At 38.2% G+C, this 13,170-nt stretch overlaps 1 protein-coding gene across 1 annotated transcript in view; it reads right to left on the bottom strand.

Annotated features, from left to right (window-relative positions):
• The window catches only part of FBN2 (fibrillin 2), a 268,195-nt gene that overhangs the window by 111,675 nt on the left and 143,350 nt on the right, over positions 1 to 13,170 (bottom strand). Inside the window, exons 24-26 of the mRNA XM_054032264.1 lie at positions 6,137 to 6,364; positions 4,197 to 4,322; positions 1,547 to 1,675 (exon numbers count right to left, since the gene is read on the bottom strand). Of these exons, the coding sequence (XP_053888239.1) occupies positions 1,547 to 1,675; positions 4,197 to 4,322; positions 6,137 to 6,364 (483 nt within the window). The remainder of the gene's footprint in view (positions 1 to 1,546; positions 1,676 to 4,196; positions 4,323 to 6,136; positions 6,365 to 13,170) is intronic.

Below are 13,170 nucleotides of genomic sequence, written 5' to 3'. Positions count from 1 at the left end.
AGAGGGCCAGGGTAATTATAAGCCAGTCAGCCTAATTTGAATACCTATAACAATACTGGAACAAATTATCAAACAATCAATTTGTAAGCATCTAGAGAATAATAATGTAATAAGTAGTAGTCAGCATGGTTTTATCATTAACAAATCATGCCAAACCAACCTAATTTTCTTCTTTGACAGAGTTACTGGCCTAGTGGATGAGGGGAGGGGGGGAGTAGTAGATGTGTATCTTGATTTTAGTAAGACTTTTGACACAATCCTCCATGACATTCTCATAAGCAAACTACAGAAATGTGGTCTAGAAGAAATTACCGTAAGGTGGGTGCATAGCTGATTGAAAGGCTGTACTCAAAGAGTAGTTATCAATGGTTTGCTCTCAAACAGGGAGGATGTATCTAGTGAGGTATCACAGGAGACAATTCTGAGCCTGCTAGTATTCAATATTTTCATTAATGACTTGGATAATGGAGGGAAGAATGTGCTTATAAGTCTGCAGATGACACCAAGCTGACAAATTAGAGAACTGGTCTGAAATCAACAAGATGAAATTCAGTAAAGATAAGGGCAAAGTACTTCACTTAGGAAATAAAAATCAAATGCACAATTACAAAATGGGCAATAACTGGCTAGGTAATCGTACTGCTGAAAAGAATCTAGAGATTATAGTGGATCACAAATTGAATAAGTGTAGGGAATGTGAGGCAGTTGCGAAAAAGGCTAATATAATTCTCGGGAAAATTAAAAGCAGTGTTGTACGTAAGACATCGGAGGTAATTGTTCCTCTCTAGTAGGCACTGGTGAGGCCTCAGCTCGAATAGTGTGTCCAGTTGTAGGCTCCGCACTTTAGGAAAGATACGGAGAATTGGACAGAGTCAAGAGAAGAGCAATAAAACTAATAACATGTTTAGAAAACGTGACCTGAGAAAAATGTTAAAAAAACTGGGCATGTTTAGTCTTGAGAAAAGAAGACTGAGGAGGACCTGATAGCAGTCTTCAAATATGTTAAAGGCTGTTATAAAGAGGATGGTGATCAATTGCTCCCTTTGTCCACTGAAGATAGGACAAGAAATAACAGGCTTAATCTGTTCTAAGGGAGATTTAGGTTAGATATTAGGAAAAGCTTTCTAACTATATGGATAGTTAAGCACTGAAATAGAATTTTAAGGGAGATTGTGGAACCCCATCATTGGAGGTTTTTAAGAACAGTTTAAACAAACACCTGCCAGTGATGGTCTAGTTATACTTGGTCCTCCCCTCAGTGTGGAGTACTGGCTAGATGACCTCATGAAGGCACTTCCAGACTTATATTTCTATGATTCCCTAATATGTGCAGGGAATTGTAAACCTAATTATGTAGACAATTACCATAACTGCATGCACAATACAGGTATTTGTACCATTAACTGCACATCTGTGTACAGTCAAACCTGATTTATACATACAGTAACCATGGATGCTAATTAAGTGTGCATTAGTGCACACAGTTTAAAATATCAGGATCCAAACAGTAAATGGAAGGACTGCAATACATTCTGACAACACTTACCCATGCAATTCTTCATCATCATAAATCCACTTTCATAGCCCTCAAAGCATTCACATTCAAAGCTGCCTGGAGTGTTGACACAGGTACCACTTCCACAGAGGTCCGGGGAGATACGACACTCATCAATGTCTATTTTACATTAATGAAGAGGGAAAAAAATCAAACATAGTTTAAAGTGTATCCTTCTTTACATGCAAATAGAGAAGTGACTCATTCCAGTGAAATCTGAAGTGTATACATGGGCATTCAAATATTTCATTTAATATTTTAAAAGAATGAGTCAGTAACCAATTGAGTCATAAAAGATTTGGAACAAGGTGACTTCAGAAATCTAAGTTATATCTGAAACCTTGTGACAAGTGTGTTTCCATCAGGTATCATTTTAGGATCATATTTTTGATGGGATGATATTTATACACTAGGCACCATACCAAGAATTCCAAAGTTATAGAAAAGCTCTGATTATCATCACCCCTCTTGGAATTGTCATTATTATGGAGATGTCAGTTGACTCCATAGCTAAAGAGGCATTGAGATTTACAGTAATATGGGGATTACTTTAATATATTATGTAAGCAAAAATCAAGAGTATCTAAACTCACAACACTTACTCCTAAATAGAAAGTTAATTTTCTGGAAAGTTAGAAGTATATTGCTTCACTTCTTTAGAAGTTAGGAAGTTAAAATGACTCCTTTCACATTTAGATTTGCAGTTTAATTTTTCTTTTGGATCGATGTACTTTATTAGTTATGTCTAAATATGCAACTTGGCGAACCACAGCACATTTGTCGAAAACCAAAGTGGAAGAGATAATGTATTGGAAGGGCTCCATGTAAGGAGCCAGGGAAGCAAGGTGGGCAGCTGAGGAGTTGGTTTGAAGAGGGTGTGCAACAGGGTGATGGATTTGCAGGACTAGGGAGCATGGCTGAGCAACGTACTCCTCACTGACTCCTCAGCCCACTGGCCATACTGCTTGCCTTTCTCGTTGGCCTACTGCCTCACCCAATTGTCCACTCTTTCTACCCAAACTGGCTCCCTGGTTTGCGCTTTCCACTATATTCTCAGTCCTTGGTCCCATTAATTATTTTTATATATAGAAGTCTCTTTTTAAAATTATTTTTAAAAACAGTAAAAATGTGTAAAACAATGCAAAATTATAAAAAGTGTACAAGTGGAACAGAAATCAGAAGATGGGGTTATAGATATCTGAGAACACTGAATTGATTAATAGAGGAGCCCCAGAGAAGTGCAGAGCATTGGGCAGCAGAGAACTGGTGTAGTTCTCCCTGAGGTCCAAGAAAGACAGCGTGAGGAAGACAAGAATAGAGGAGCACATGGGGCAAAAGGGGGGTTGTGGGTGTCAGGCATGAAAGTGGTCAGGAGACTGTAGAGAGGTGGTATCTGGATAGGTGGTTCAGAGACGTAGGAATGCAGAAATTCAAGTGTTTATAGAGGAGCTGCAGGAGGCAGACACACACGTGGAGGTGGGGAGGCAGGGATGAGGAGGGACATGGGGAGACAGAGAGAAGAGGGAATCATTGAACATTTCACACATTGTTTACACTTCCACTAAAATCCTCTCCCTTTTTCCGCCATTTCATTCCCTCTCACTCCCCTCTGTGCAACCCAACAGTAATTCATATACCACATACAGATGTGCAGAGGTGTGCTGGACAGCAATACACTGCGGTGGGCCTCATGTCACAGCACGGTTGGCCTACTACAAATTTTACCCACTAATCCCATTTTATTAGTAATTTAAAACACAAAAACACATTAAAAGATCATTAAGTCTAGAGCTGGTCAGCAGAAAATTTTCATCTGAACAAAATTTCAATGAAAAAGTGGGAAAAAAAACTTTTGTGAAAAAATGTTCTCTGACCTCTCATTAACTTAAAAATAAGGTTGCTTAAGTGCATTTTCCACCAATACAATCACTAGAAAACCACAGAAAACACCAGGTAAGGGAACATTAACATCCAGACCAACCTCAGATGCCTTATCACACACACATCAAACAACCCAAACACACACAGAGAGATTCCTGAGCTCCAGAATAAAACCACTTTCCTTTCCAACATGCAATCACTCACAATGCACACATCCAGTTCCTCAATCACATAAGCTTACTAGCTTAACTCTGACCTCAGATTTTTTTTAAGTACCAATAACACATATTACATGTCTGTCAGTATTATGCCTGATATCACATGTGAGCATTATTGTAAGGAACTGGATATAAGCATTTTGCGCTGCATTTTGCAAATGAAAGTGAGTTTGTGGTGAAAGTAAGGAGTCTCCGAGTCCACCTGGTATTACGATGCCTAGGCAGTAAGGGATGTTAATGTTGCCTTAACTGGCAATTTTCTTGAATTTTAGTGATTTCATTTCTAGGAGTTTAACTGAAGCAACTTTAACAGTAATTTAACAAAAGTTTTGGTGTATGAGAATACATTAGAAGACACAATTATTAGAGAATCCCTCATTGAAAGAGAAGCTCAAGAGCTTCACACCAACAGCCAAATTTTGCATTTCTTACTGGGGAAAACTCCCAAGAACTGCAAGGTCTGGATAGTGAGTTTTTAGATCACCATCCTGAGCAAAATGGGTGCAGCTTCCTTTAAACACTAGGGAAAATGTAAGACTTACCTGTACAGTTTCTTTCCTCCATATCTAAAGCAAACCCGCTGTTACATCTACACTTGAAACTTCCAACTGTGTTCCTGCATTTGCCATTCATGCACATACCAGGGAACACTTTACATTCATTAATATCTATGAAGAAAAAAATAAAACAGAACATTTAAATGATTAACGAGGAAACTGTGTCAAGAGTAGTAATTTCCCATTCCTGAGCACCATTTTGTTATCTGAACAAACTGCGGTATTCTGATTTACCCTGCAAAATAGATCTGGCAGTGTATAAGACATTGTTGCTTTATTCCTGCTGCTGAAAGTTATTCTTTTCTAGAAACTAAACTTCAGCTACCACTGTGAGGTTGTGAATTCAAAACAAAGCAGGAAAGAGAATGAGGAAACCCTGTGGAATAAATTGTGCCTGCAAGACACAGCCTGAGAAAGAGGCAGTGAGGAGACATGCCAGCCCAGGTATAACTTGGTGAGAGAGTTTGTGGCTCCCTGAAACTCTTTCTGAGATTCCCAGAGCACATGGGGACTTTTCAGCAGCTTTGCAGACTAGTGCAGTGGAGTGGAAGGGGTATAGTCCCACACTTTCACTCCTCTTTGGGGCAAAACAGTCCCTTGCAATGTATGGAGAGAGCAGTCCCCACATATTCCATAATACGGGGACTGCAATTGTAATAGTCCTTGCAAAGGGCTTATAAAAGGACCTCTTTGTACACACAAGAGTCACTCAGGCCCTAAACACTATCTGATGAGCACTATACATTACTTCTAGGTACCATTCTACTGGATGAATGCCCTTAACTGAGAAGCATCCATTTTATGGAACAAAATTGTAGCCTGGAGACAGCAGTATGTGCAGAAGAAAGTGCTAGTGCGAGTACAAGAGAAAACAATAGGCAGAGAAAAGCAGAGCTAAATCCTGGACAAAATACTAGTCCTTAATCCTTGTTCAGGCTGACTTCCTCTGAATTTAATAGGAGTTTTACCTGAGTAAGGACAGTAACAATTAAATATCAGAACTGATGGTTATGCATAATGAAAAACATGTTAAAGTTCCTCCAAACAATATGATGTTTTTCAAGACAAAGGCTTTGCAGTATACGTGCTTGTTTAAAAATATTTCAGAATAATCTCACCTTGTATAAAAATGAAATGAGGACAAAAAAGGTGAGACTATACTTACTACTTTAAGTCTTCAATTTTCTGTGGCAGGGAGAAACTGGTGTTTCTGTCCTCTTCTACCTCTCACCTCCATCCCCCGTAGCCCAACTGCTGGTTACGCATATACCTTCCAAGAATGTAACAATCCACAGTTCTCCCTCCACAACCCAGGCCTCACTCAGGCATCAATAAATATCTCACCTCCAGCCCCTCAGGCAGTTTCCAATCCCTCTCAGTCTGAGAAGGAAGCAAGAACCACTTAGGCAGCATGCAGAGGGGAAGGACAGTGGCCTTCTCCTTCCTTTCTCTTTCACTGCTGCTACTGTCTTCACTATCTTCTCTAACCAGAATATTCAGCTTCAGTATCATCTTAGCCATTTTTTTCCTTCTCATGTAAAATGGATGCTGTTGCTAAATCCAGCAGGTTTTTCCTCTACATTATCAGCTCCAAAACATATCCATCCCTCTCCACTCACATGCTCAAGAACCATGACTACATCCGAATCTCTTGCCTTGACTACCATAAACTTCTCCTCTCTGGCTTCCCAGACTCATCTTACCCCTACTCCAGTATGTCCAAATTGCTGCCACAAAACACATTCCACACATGGAGGGGAAGTTATTTCTTAACTAATATTTGTTATGTTTGAATTTTAATGCTATATAATTGATAACATCCCTAATCATATAAACCCTGGTGTTTTCCCTTTAATGATTGAAAGTTACAAATAACACCCACTTTCAGCTCCAGTAAGCTATGTGCAGCAAAGTATGGATTTTACCTTTATAAAATGGCCTGCCAGTTAGAACATCTCCCCTGTTGGAAAAACCAGGTCCCCTAGGGCACAAGGCCTCATATTCTTTGGTGCCAGGCTTAGGACATTCCTCACAGTCTGAGCCCCAAGCAGCACCAACAGCACAGCAGCAGGCATCCATACGAAACTTGCCAGGTACAGACTGAATGCACTCATCTTCATCCCACTTCAGGTAACATTGCTCCATGCGGATATCTGCACATTTTATACAACAAAGGCAATTATACCATGTTACAGAGTAACTGCTTGCTAAATTTAATGACTTTTTAATAAACAGTTATTTTTTAATTATGCATGCGTGATGTTCAGCCTTTATACCTCTACGGAGCGAGAGTACAAGATCAGATTTGTACTTGAGACACCAACATGTATGTTTGATATTACATCATATGAACTACACAGATGCATAAATACCATTGCTGCTGATGTTATATTATTGATGGATTTCTAGATGTATATTGTTTCACACTGAGTAAAAGTATCTCCAGAAAGAGAGGTACAGATCACAAAGTTTCAATGCAAATGTTATGACCTTTGCATTATTACACCATCAAGATATAGTGTTGTCATGACACGAATGTGCTCCCATGATTGTCTGTGTGTATTTGGTAGGAAGCAGAAATATATTTATTCACTGTTCAAAGATACTCTAATTTATAAATATTGTATGGCATATATAGTAAAAATCAGCTATTCTTTAAAATCTGTGATATTGGATTAATAACATGAAGAATTCAGAAGATTTTAGATACAGGTTTAAGCAAAATTTTGTTCCAGTTCTGCTGGTTTTTGTTGGCCTTGTGTTAATAGTTCAAAGTAGTAACAAAAAAACCCTCCAAAACAAAACCCTAGAATACTTTAATGGAAGTTCATTTACAGTCAGATTTAGGACAAATTTTCTAATGTGTATAGAAATGGGTGGGTCTACCAAAAAGGTACATACACTAATTGGACCTACAAAATCCACATTTGCATACTGTATGTACTATCTAAAGAAGTATTACATCTCTTATTTACATATGTAGTTGTGTGTGTGTGTGTATGTGTGTGTGCGCATTCATATTTTAAGGCTCAAAGGGCATGTGTACATTTTTCCAAGCTTACCTGTATCACCCATTAAAAATAAGCTGCAGTGTTCTACACACCAAACATGACAAAAATCTCCCAGTAGAGCATGTCAGAATATCTCACTGTTTTCACAAATCTCTTATGCATTTTTCATCATGCCAAGAAATAACACATTTTTTTTAAAGAAAGTTGTTTAATTTAAAGGATTAAATCAATATAAAAATTCATTTTATAGCTAAGCCCCTAAATGCTAATTTCTAGCATGGAGGGGAATTTTTAAGTTCAAGTCATGAATACTTGAAAAATAGTGTTCATAATAGAAATGCTGACAACATGCTACTGTAAGCCTCTATGATACTGTTCAGAAGTTTACTGAAAGATTTGTCATCGACAAGACATCCACATATATGTACTGATTCCAAGCATATTGGAAATACCCATTTCCTATGTATCTGGCTAGCTGTATAAGCCCAAAGGGCATGGCAGGGGGCTTATCAAATCTCTGCATTGAGTTATAGAAGTTTCAAGAAAATACATAACAGCATATCCCAAAGTTTGTCCCTAATCTACATCTTTATTTACATTTTTTCCAACAGAGCAAAGAAGGTCTGGTTGACTCTTCTGAGCTCATAATACTCCATTTAATTTTATTGATTTCCCTTTCCAGTTCTGATTCCTCCCAGATTTACTTTTCTAAACATACAGATTGAAACCTGATGGACAAATCTGTGACAATGCTCTGTTAGCATTCCAGAACTCTGCCAGTACCAGTGTATGATTTAGCAGCTGTAGAATAGTGTAAGTACTAAGGGCCTGCTCCTACGCCCATTCAGGTCAAAAGAGCTTTAGTCACTGACTTCAGTTAATGGAAAGATTCTCATTTACATCAATGGAAATTAGATTAGACCTTAAGAAACAGTGTATTCTACAGAAAAGGGGGACAGTTACAGTGTGCAAGGAAAAACATGAAGACAAATGCATTGCGTAAGTAACACAACTCAGACTATGATACAAAGAGCATTGTTGATATGGAGAGAAAACCAATCTACAGCTCCAAAACAAAATATGTTGTATTAATTTGTCATATGACAGACTAGACCAGGAATTAGGTTTTAATAAGCATTGTCTGGGTTTTTTAATGCTCAACAGGGGAAATAAAGGACTGATGAGGAAAGATGGAAGAGCTAAAAATGACACAGATGAGTTATAGATATATTTTCCATGCAAATCCTTCAAAATAATATAAATTTCCTGTGTAAATTTCCTGTATATGCATCTTGAGTTAAACAATTTACAACACAAATGTAAGAACTGGAAATGTAATCCTCATGGTTTCCATGTCCCCTCAAGATGTATAATTATTTTCTGCTCACACGACTGAGCTAATACACACTTGATTTCATTAAAATCACTGTAGTACATTAAGCAGTTTGCAGCAAGTAAACTTACTTCAGTAATGTATCATGTGGCCCAAATTGCCTAGGTAGTCTAATAGAAGACTAAGACCATGTAATTTAAACGGACATTTATTGGTTAAACCCTGGCAAAATGAAGTGGTGGACTTAAGGTAAAGTTGTAATATACGTTGTTTTAAAATCAAAGTCCCTCATGTCAGTTCTCACCTCCATCCACCAACTATAAGCGTCACACTGCTCCTTGTAACATTTCCTACAGATTCTAGAAATAACATTACCAAGCGTGGAAAAAAGTCTAAGCCAAACCTACTGTACAAAACTACATAAAGATGCCAATTATACATACACATCCTGATTTTCTGTGAGCAAACAAATATGGGAAAATGGAAGCCCACACCATAAACAAACATACTGGCTAGATTGGATTTTGAGTCATTTCCTTTTTCTTTGCTACATTAACATTCACTATATGCATATCTGAGTTCTTATCAAAACTCTGATTTTTATATACACATGCTAAAAAAAAGAGCACCAAGCCCCATGCTGTAAGTGAAATAACTTAAAAATAAACAGAATTAATGCCGAGAATTAATTACTAAAGTGCAACACATAATTCACTATAAACTACTACCAACAAATCAAGCAACGCAAAAGTTTGAATCCCCCTCCAACAATTCCTCACCCTTACATCCTCTACATCAGGGGTAGGCAACCTATGGCACGCGTGCCGAAGGCAGCACGCGAGCTGATTTTCAGCGGCACTCACACTGCCACCGGACCAGGGCGCTCTGCATTTTAATTTAATTTTAAATGAAGCTTCTTAAACATTTTAAAAACCTTATTTACTTTACATGTAACAATAGTTTAGTTATATATTATAGATTTATAGAAAGAGATCTTCTAAAAACGTTAAAATGTATTATTGGCACGCAAAACCTTAAATTAGCTTGAATAAATGAAGACTCGGCACACCACTTCTGAAAGGTTGCTGACCCCTGTTCTACATTATCTTCAGCTCCCCTACTCCCCCTGAAAAGCAAATTACTGATTCACATCAGCTGCTGCTAATTAATAGCATAAATAGAACTATAGGAAACATAGAATGAACAGAATTACTATCATGCTCAACTTGAATCTTTAACAGGGGGTGGAGGGGAATTCCTTGAAGCATGGCAACTGCTCTTAAAGCAAAGGAAAATATGAAGGCCTTGATCCTACAAGTCCAGGTGTGATGCAGAGTAGGGAATGCAAGGTGGGTTGCACTATCAAGCCTGAGTGAACACATAGGTGCAAGTGTGGTTAAACACTAGGCAAAGACGTCTAAAATGACTGAAAATAAGTTTCAAGAGCTTTTTCTGCTGACCTCTTACTGTGATAAAAATGGATTGGGTATAGGGCATGGGCATGTCAGAGAACACCTAGTGTGATGCTCATCAAGTTAATGAGCAAATTAGCAGCGCACTTTTCTCTCTATTCTTACACCGGCTTCTGTGCAGGAGTGACAAAGCAGCTGAGCATTAGTGCTCCCATTAATGCTGCACTCCCCTCCCTGTCCTTGAGCTTATTATACGTGTAACACTCTACACATGTCCTGTATAAAATCAAGCTTTAAGGGCCAGATTTTCAAAAGAGCTCAGCTCCCCAGCAGGAACCTATATAAATGGCAAGAGTGGATGTGCAGCTAAGAAAACAAATATAAAACTAAGAGTAAGCATACATATGAAATATATATTCTCTCAAGTTCACTATATCAGAGGAAATATAGTTCTATGAAGAAACCCCCCCTAAACCTGATAACAGAAGCTAGTAAGCCGGCTTGTTATACCCTCATCAACAGTCCACATCCTCCAAGATAAGTCAGTACCCCTAATGTACCACACTGGAATAATTTTAAGGAAAACTTCTCTTGCCTGAGTCCATTGACTTGCCCAGCACAGGTTTATTTTGTTGTTTCCTAGAACTGACAGGTGGAATTTTTCCTCGTAATTAAGTCCCCACCTCCACTCCCAAACGGGATGTTGTTTCTAATTCTCTCTCTCTCTCTCTCTCTTTGGATATTACATTTTTAAATGTATTCAATATGTTTTGAGCTGCTATAACAACATTCTGGTTGTCTTACTTCCAAACTGAATGTGAGTTTCCTAGGAGAAATGTATAGAAAGTGCAAATATAATGGCTATAGCAATAAAACAGTAGAGCCCTCCAAAAAGCATTATAAGCTCACAAGTTTGAAAGTAGCTGAAAAACTAGGATAATTTAAAACTGTTGGAGCATATCACTTTGGACAATCTCTTAGAGAGCCACAGTCATCCATGCTGAGACTTTCTAAAAATTGAAATAAAATAGTTAATTTTAAATTATTTTACCTGGTACCTGCCAGAAACCTGATTTCAATTTTTAACTAAATGCATTTTTCACTCAGAGCCAAAAATCCAAAAAGGCAAATCAGCTGGTTTCTACAAAATGCTCAGTTTAAAAAATAATTGTCCTCTCTTAGAAAATAGTCAAAATGTTGCTCTTCATACTTCAGTCACCAGAACCGCACTAACTCCACTAAAACCATATAAACTCCAGAATCTATTCAAAGTGCACAGTTCTTTGGCTGCCAGTTTCCCCATCTGCGTCCACTGGTCCCGTACCATTTCCAAACAGAGAACTTGCAAGCAGCAGTGTGAAGCTCACAGCTGTTGGACAGAGGTGAAGAGTGTTGTATGAAAAAGTTTCAGACTTTTCATTTAAACATGTACTTAATCACAAATCACCTAAGTCCATTACTGTATTTTGCCAAGCTTTTGCCAATAAACGTCTATTTAAATTGCAAGGTAAAAGTCTTATTTAATACTATATAAGAGTTTGGGGCGTATGAATACAGGTTTTATAGCTTCTCAGTTATGTAAAATGCAGGTTCTCTAATAGAAAAAATGTTCCTTTTCTATCCATTGCAAAATATTCTCATTTCTATTGGAACAACTTCAGATCTTGCATCCAACTCCTGATACTATCTCTGTTTTTAATACAGCAACCATTACAATAGTATCTAAGCCCTGAGGCATATATATGCAATCAGGACCAAAAGTTGCTTAAAAGACATTAGCTTATGCAAGGATACAAAAGCTAGAGACCCTTGTGTCCGGGAACTCCCCTCGTTTGCAATTGCTGCAGTGAGTCTCCACAACTCACCATGATGAGATAGGGAATGGGGCCTGTACCCATATGGTAGAGTTCTAAAGAGTTTTTATATTTATTTATTTATTTAGATATCAGTCCTATATAAACTCCACACCAAATGGAGCACATTGAAAGCTCTGTGCACCCTGGACGGACATTTAAAAACAGTAATAATACAGGAGATATAATGTAAAAATTAACCAAGGCAGCAGTACTTCTTCCTCACACCCAGTCTCTTACTCATTAGATCGCATCTTTCACATGACCAGCACAGACTAAAACCACCACCAAGCAAATCCCAGCTTCAACTGCCTCTTCTCAGCCCTTCATCAACATCCTGAAAACAGATGGGCTTCACAGCATGCCAAGAATGTCAACATATGCAGACTATTTCAGACCTTGGGGGATAGAGCATTCCAAAGGAAAGGGTCCTTTAAAGAGAATGCTTTGCAAGCAGACCCTATCTTTTACAATGGGGAGAATCAAGATCAGAGGATTTTACTGATCACAACTGTGGCAATATGGCCTGGAAAGAGAGGCAGTCTCTCTCAGGTAGGCAGGTCCCAAGACATTTAGGACTTTATAGATCACATCATTCCCTTACACTCCACATGGAAACAGACAGCCAGGCAGTGCAGATTACGGAGCACTGATAACACATTATGCTACAAGAAGAATGACACTTTCTGAACCAGCTAGAATGTCCAGATACAAACTGATAATCTTCCAGAAGGTCCAGATGGCCTAAAACAGTGTGGCTCTGTCTGTGTCACATTGCATATGAGGCAGGGACAGATCAGGTCCACTGCTCTTCCCCTAATCCAGAAGTATAGGCTACGGCCTTTCTGCAAGGGTGTGCCATGCCCTACTTCTAGATTGGAGATATAAATTACATGCCCCATCACTTTTGCAATTCTAGGGGACAAAGTCCTATTCCATAGGATTTGCTAACAGGTTCAAGATTTGGCCATTAGAAAACTATAAAATATAATGTTACCACTGACTCATTGATCAGGAAAATCACATTACTATAATAATTGCATTATGTATTAAACTTACTATTTCTTTCTGCGCCACAAGGAAGAACAAAGTGCTACTTTCTCTGTAATTTCTATGCTTGAACCTGAGTCCCTTAGCCTCCATGAGCCACATGTGTGACATGCTTTGCTCATCATTGCAACCAATTCAAGAATGAAGGGGTTAACAGAAGCAATGAATAATACAACTTCAACTGGTTAATTTTTTTTAAAGCACAGAGATTTACATTTTTTGATACCTAAAGGTCTTCTTTTCTGTGTCAGAGTGTCAGTTTCTTCTGTTGACTAAATGCTGAAATCTAAAAACTTGATC

The sequence above is a fragment of the Malaclemys terrapin genome, chromosome 6, assembly GCF_027887155.1.
Source record: "Malaclemys terrapin pileata isolate rMalTer1 chromosome 6, rMalTer1.hap1, whole genome shotgun sequence".
Classification (NCBI taxonomy): domain Eukaryota; kingdom Metazoa; phylum Chordata; order Testudines; family Emydidae; genus Malaclemys; species Malaclemys terrapin.
This window is presented reverse-complemented; position numbering and strand designations above follow the sequence as displayed.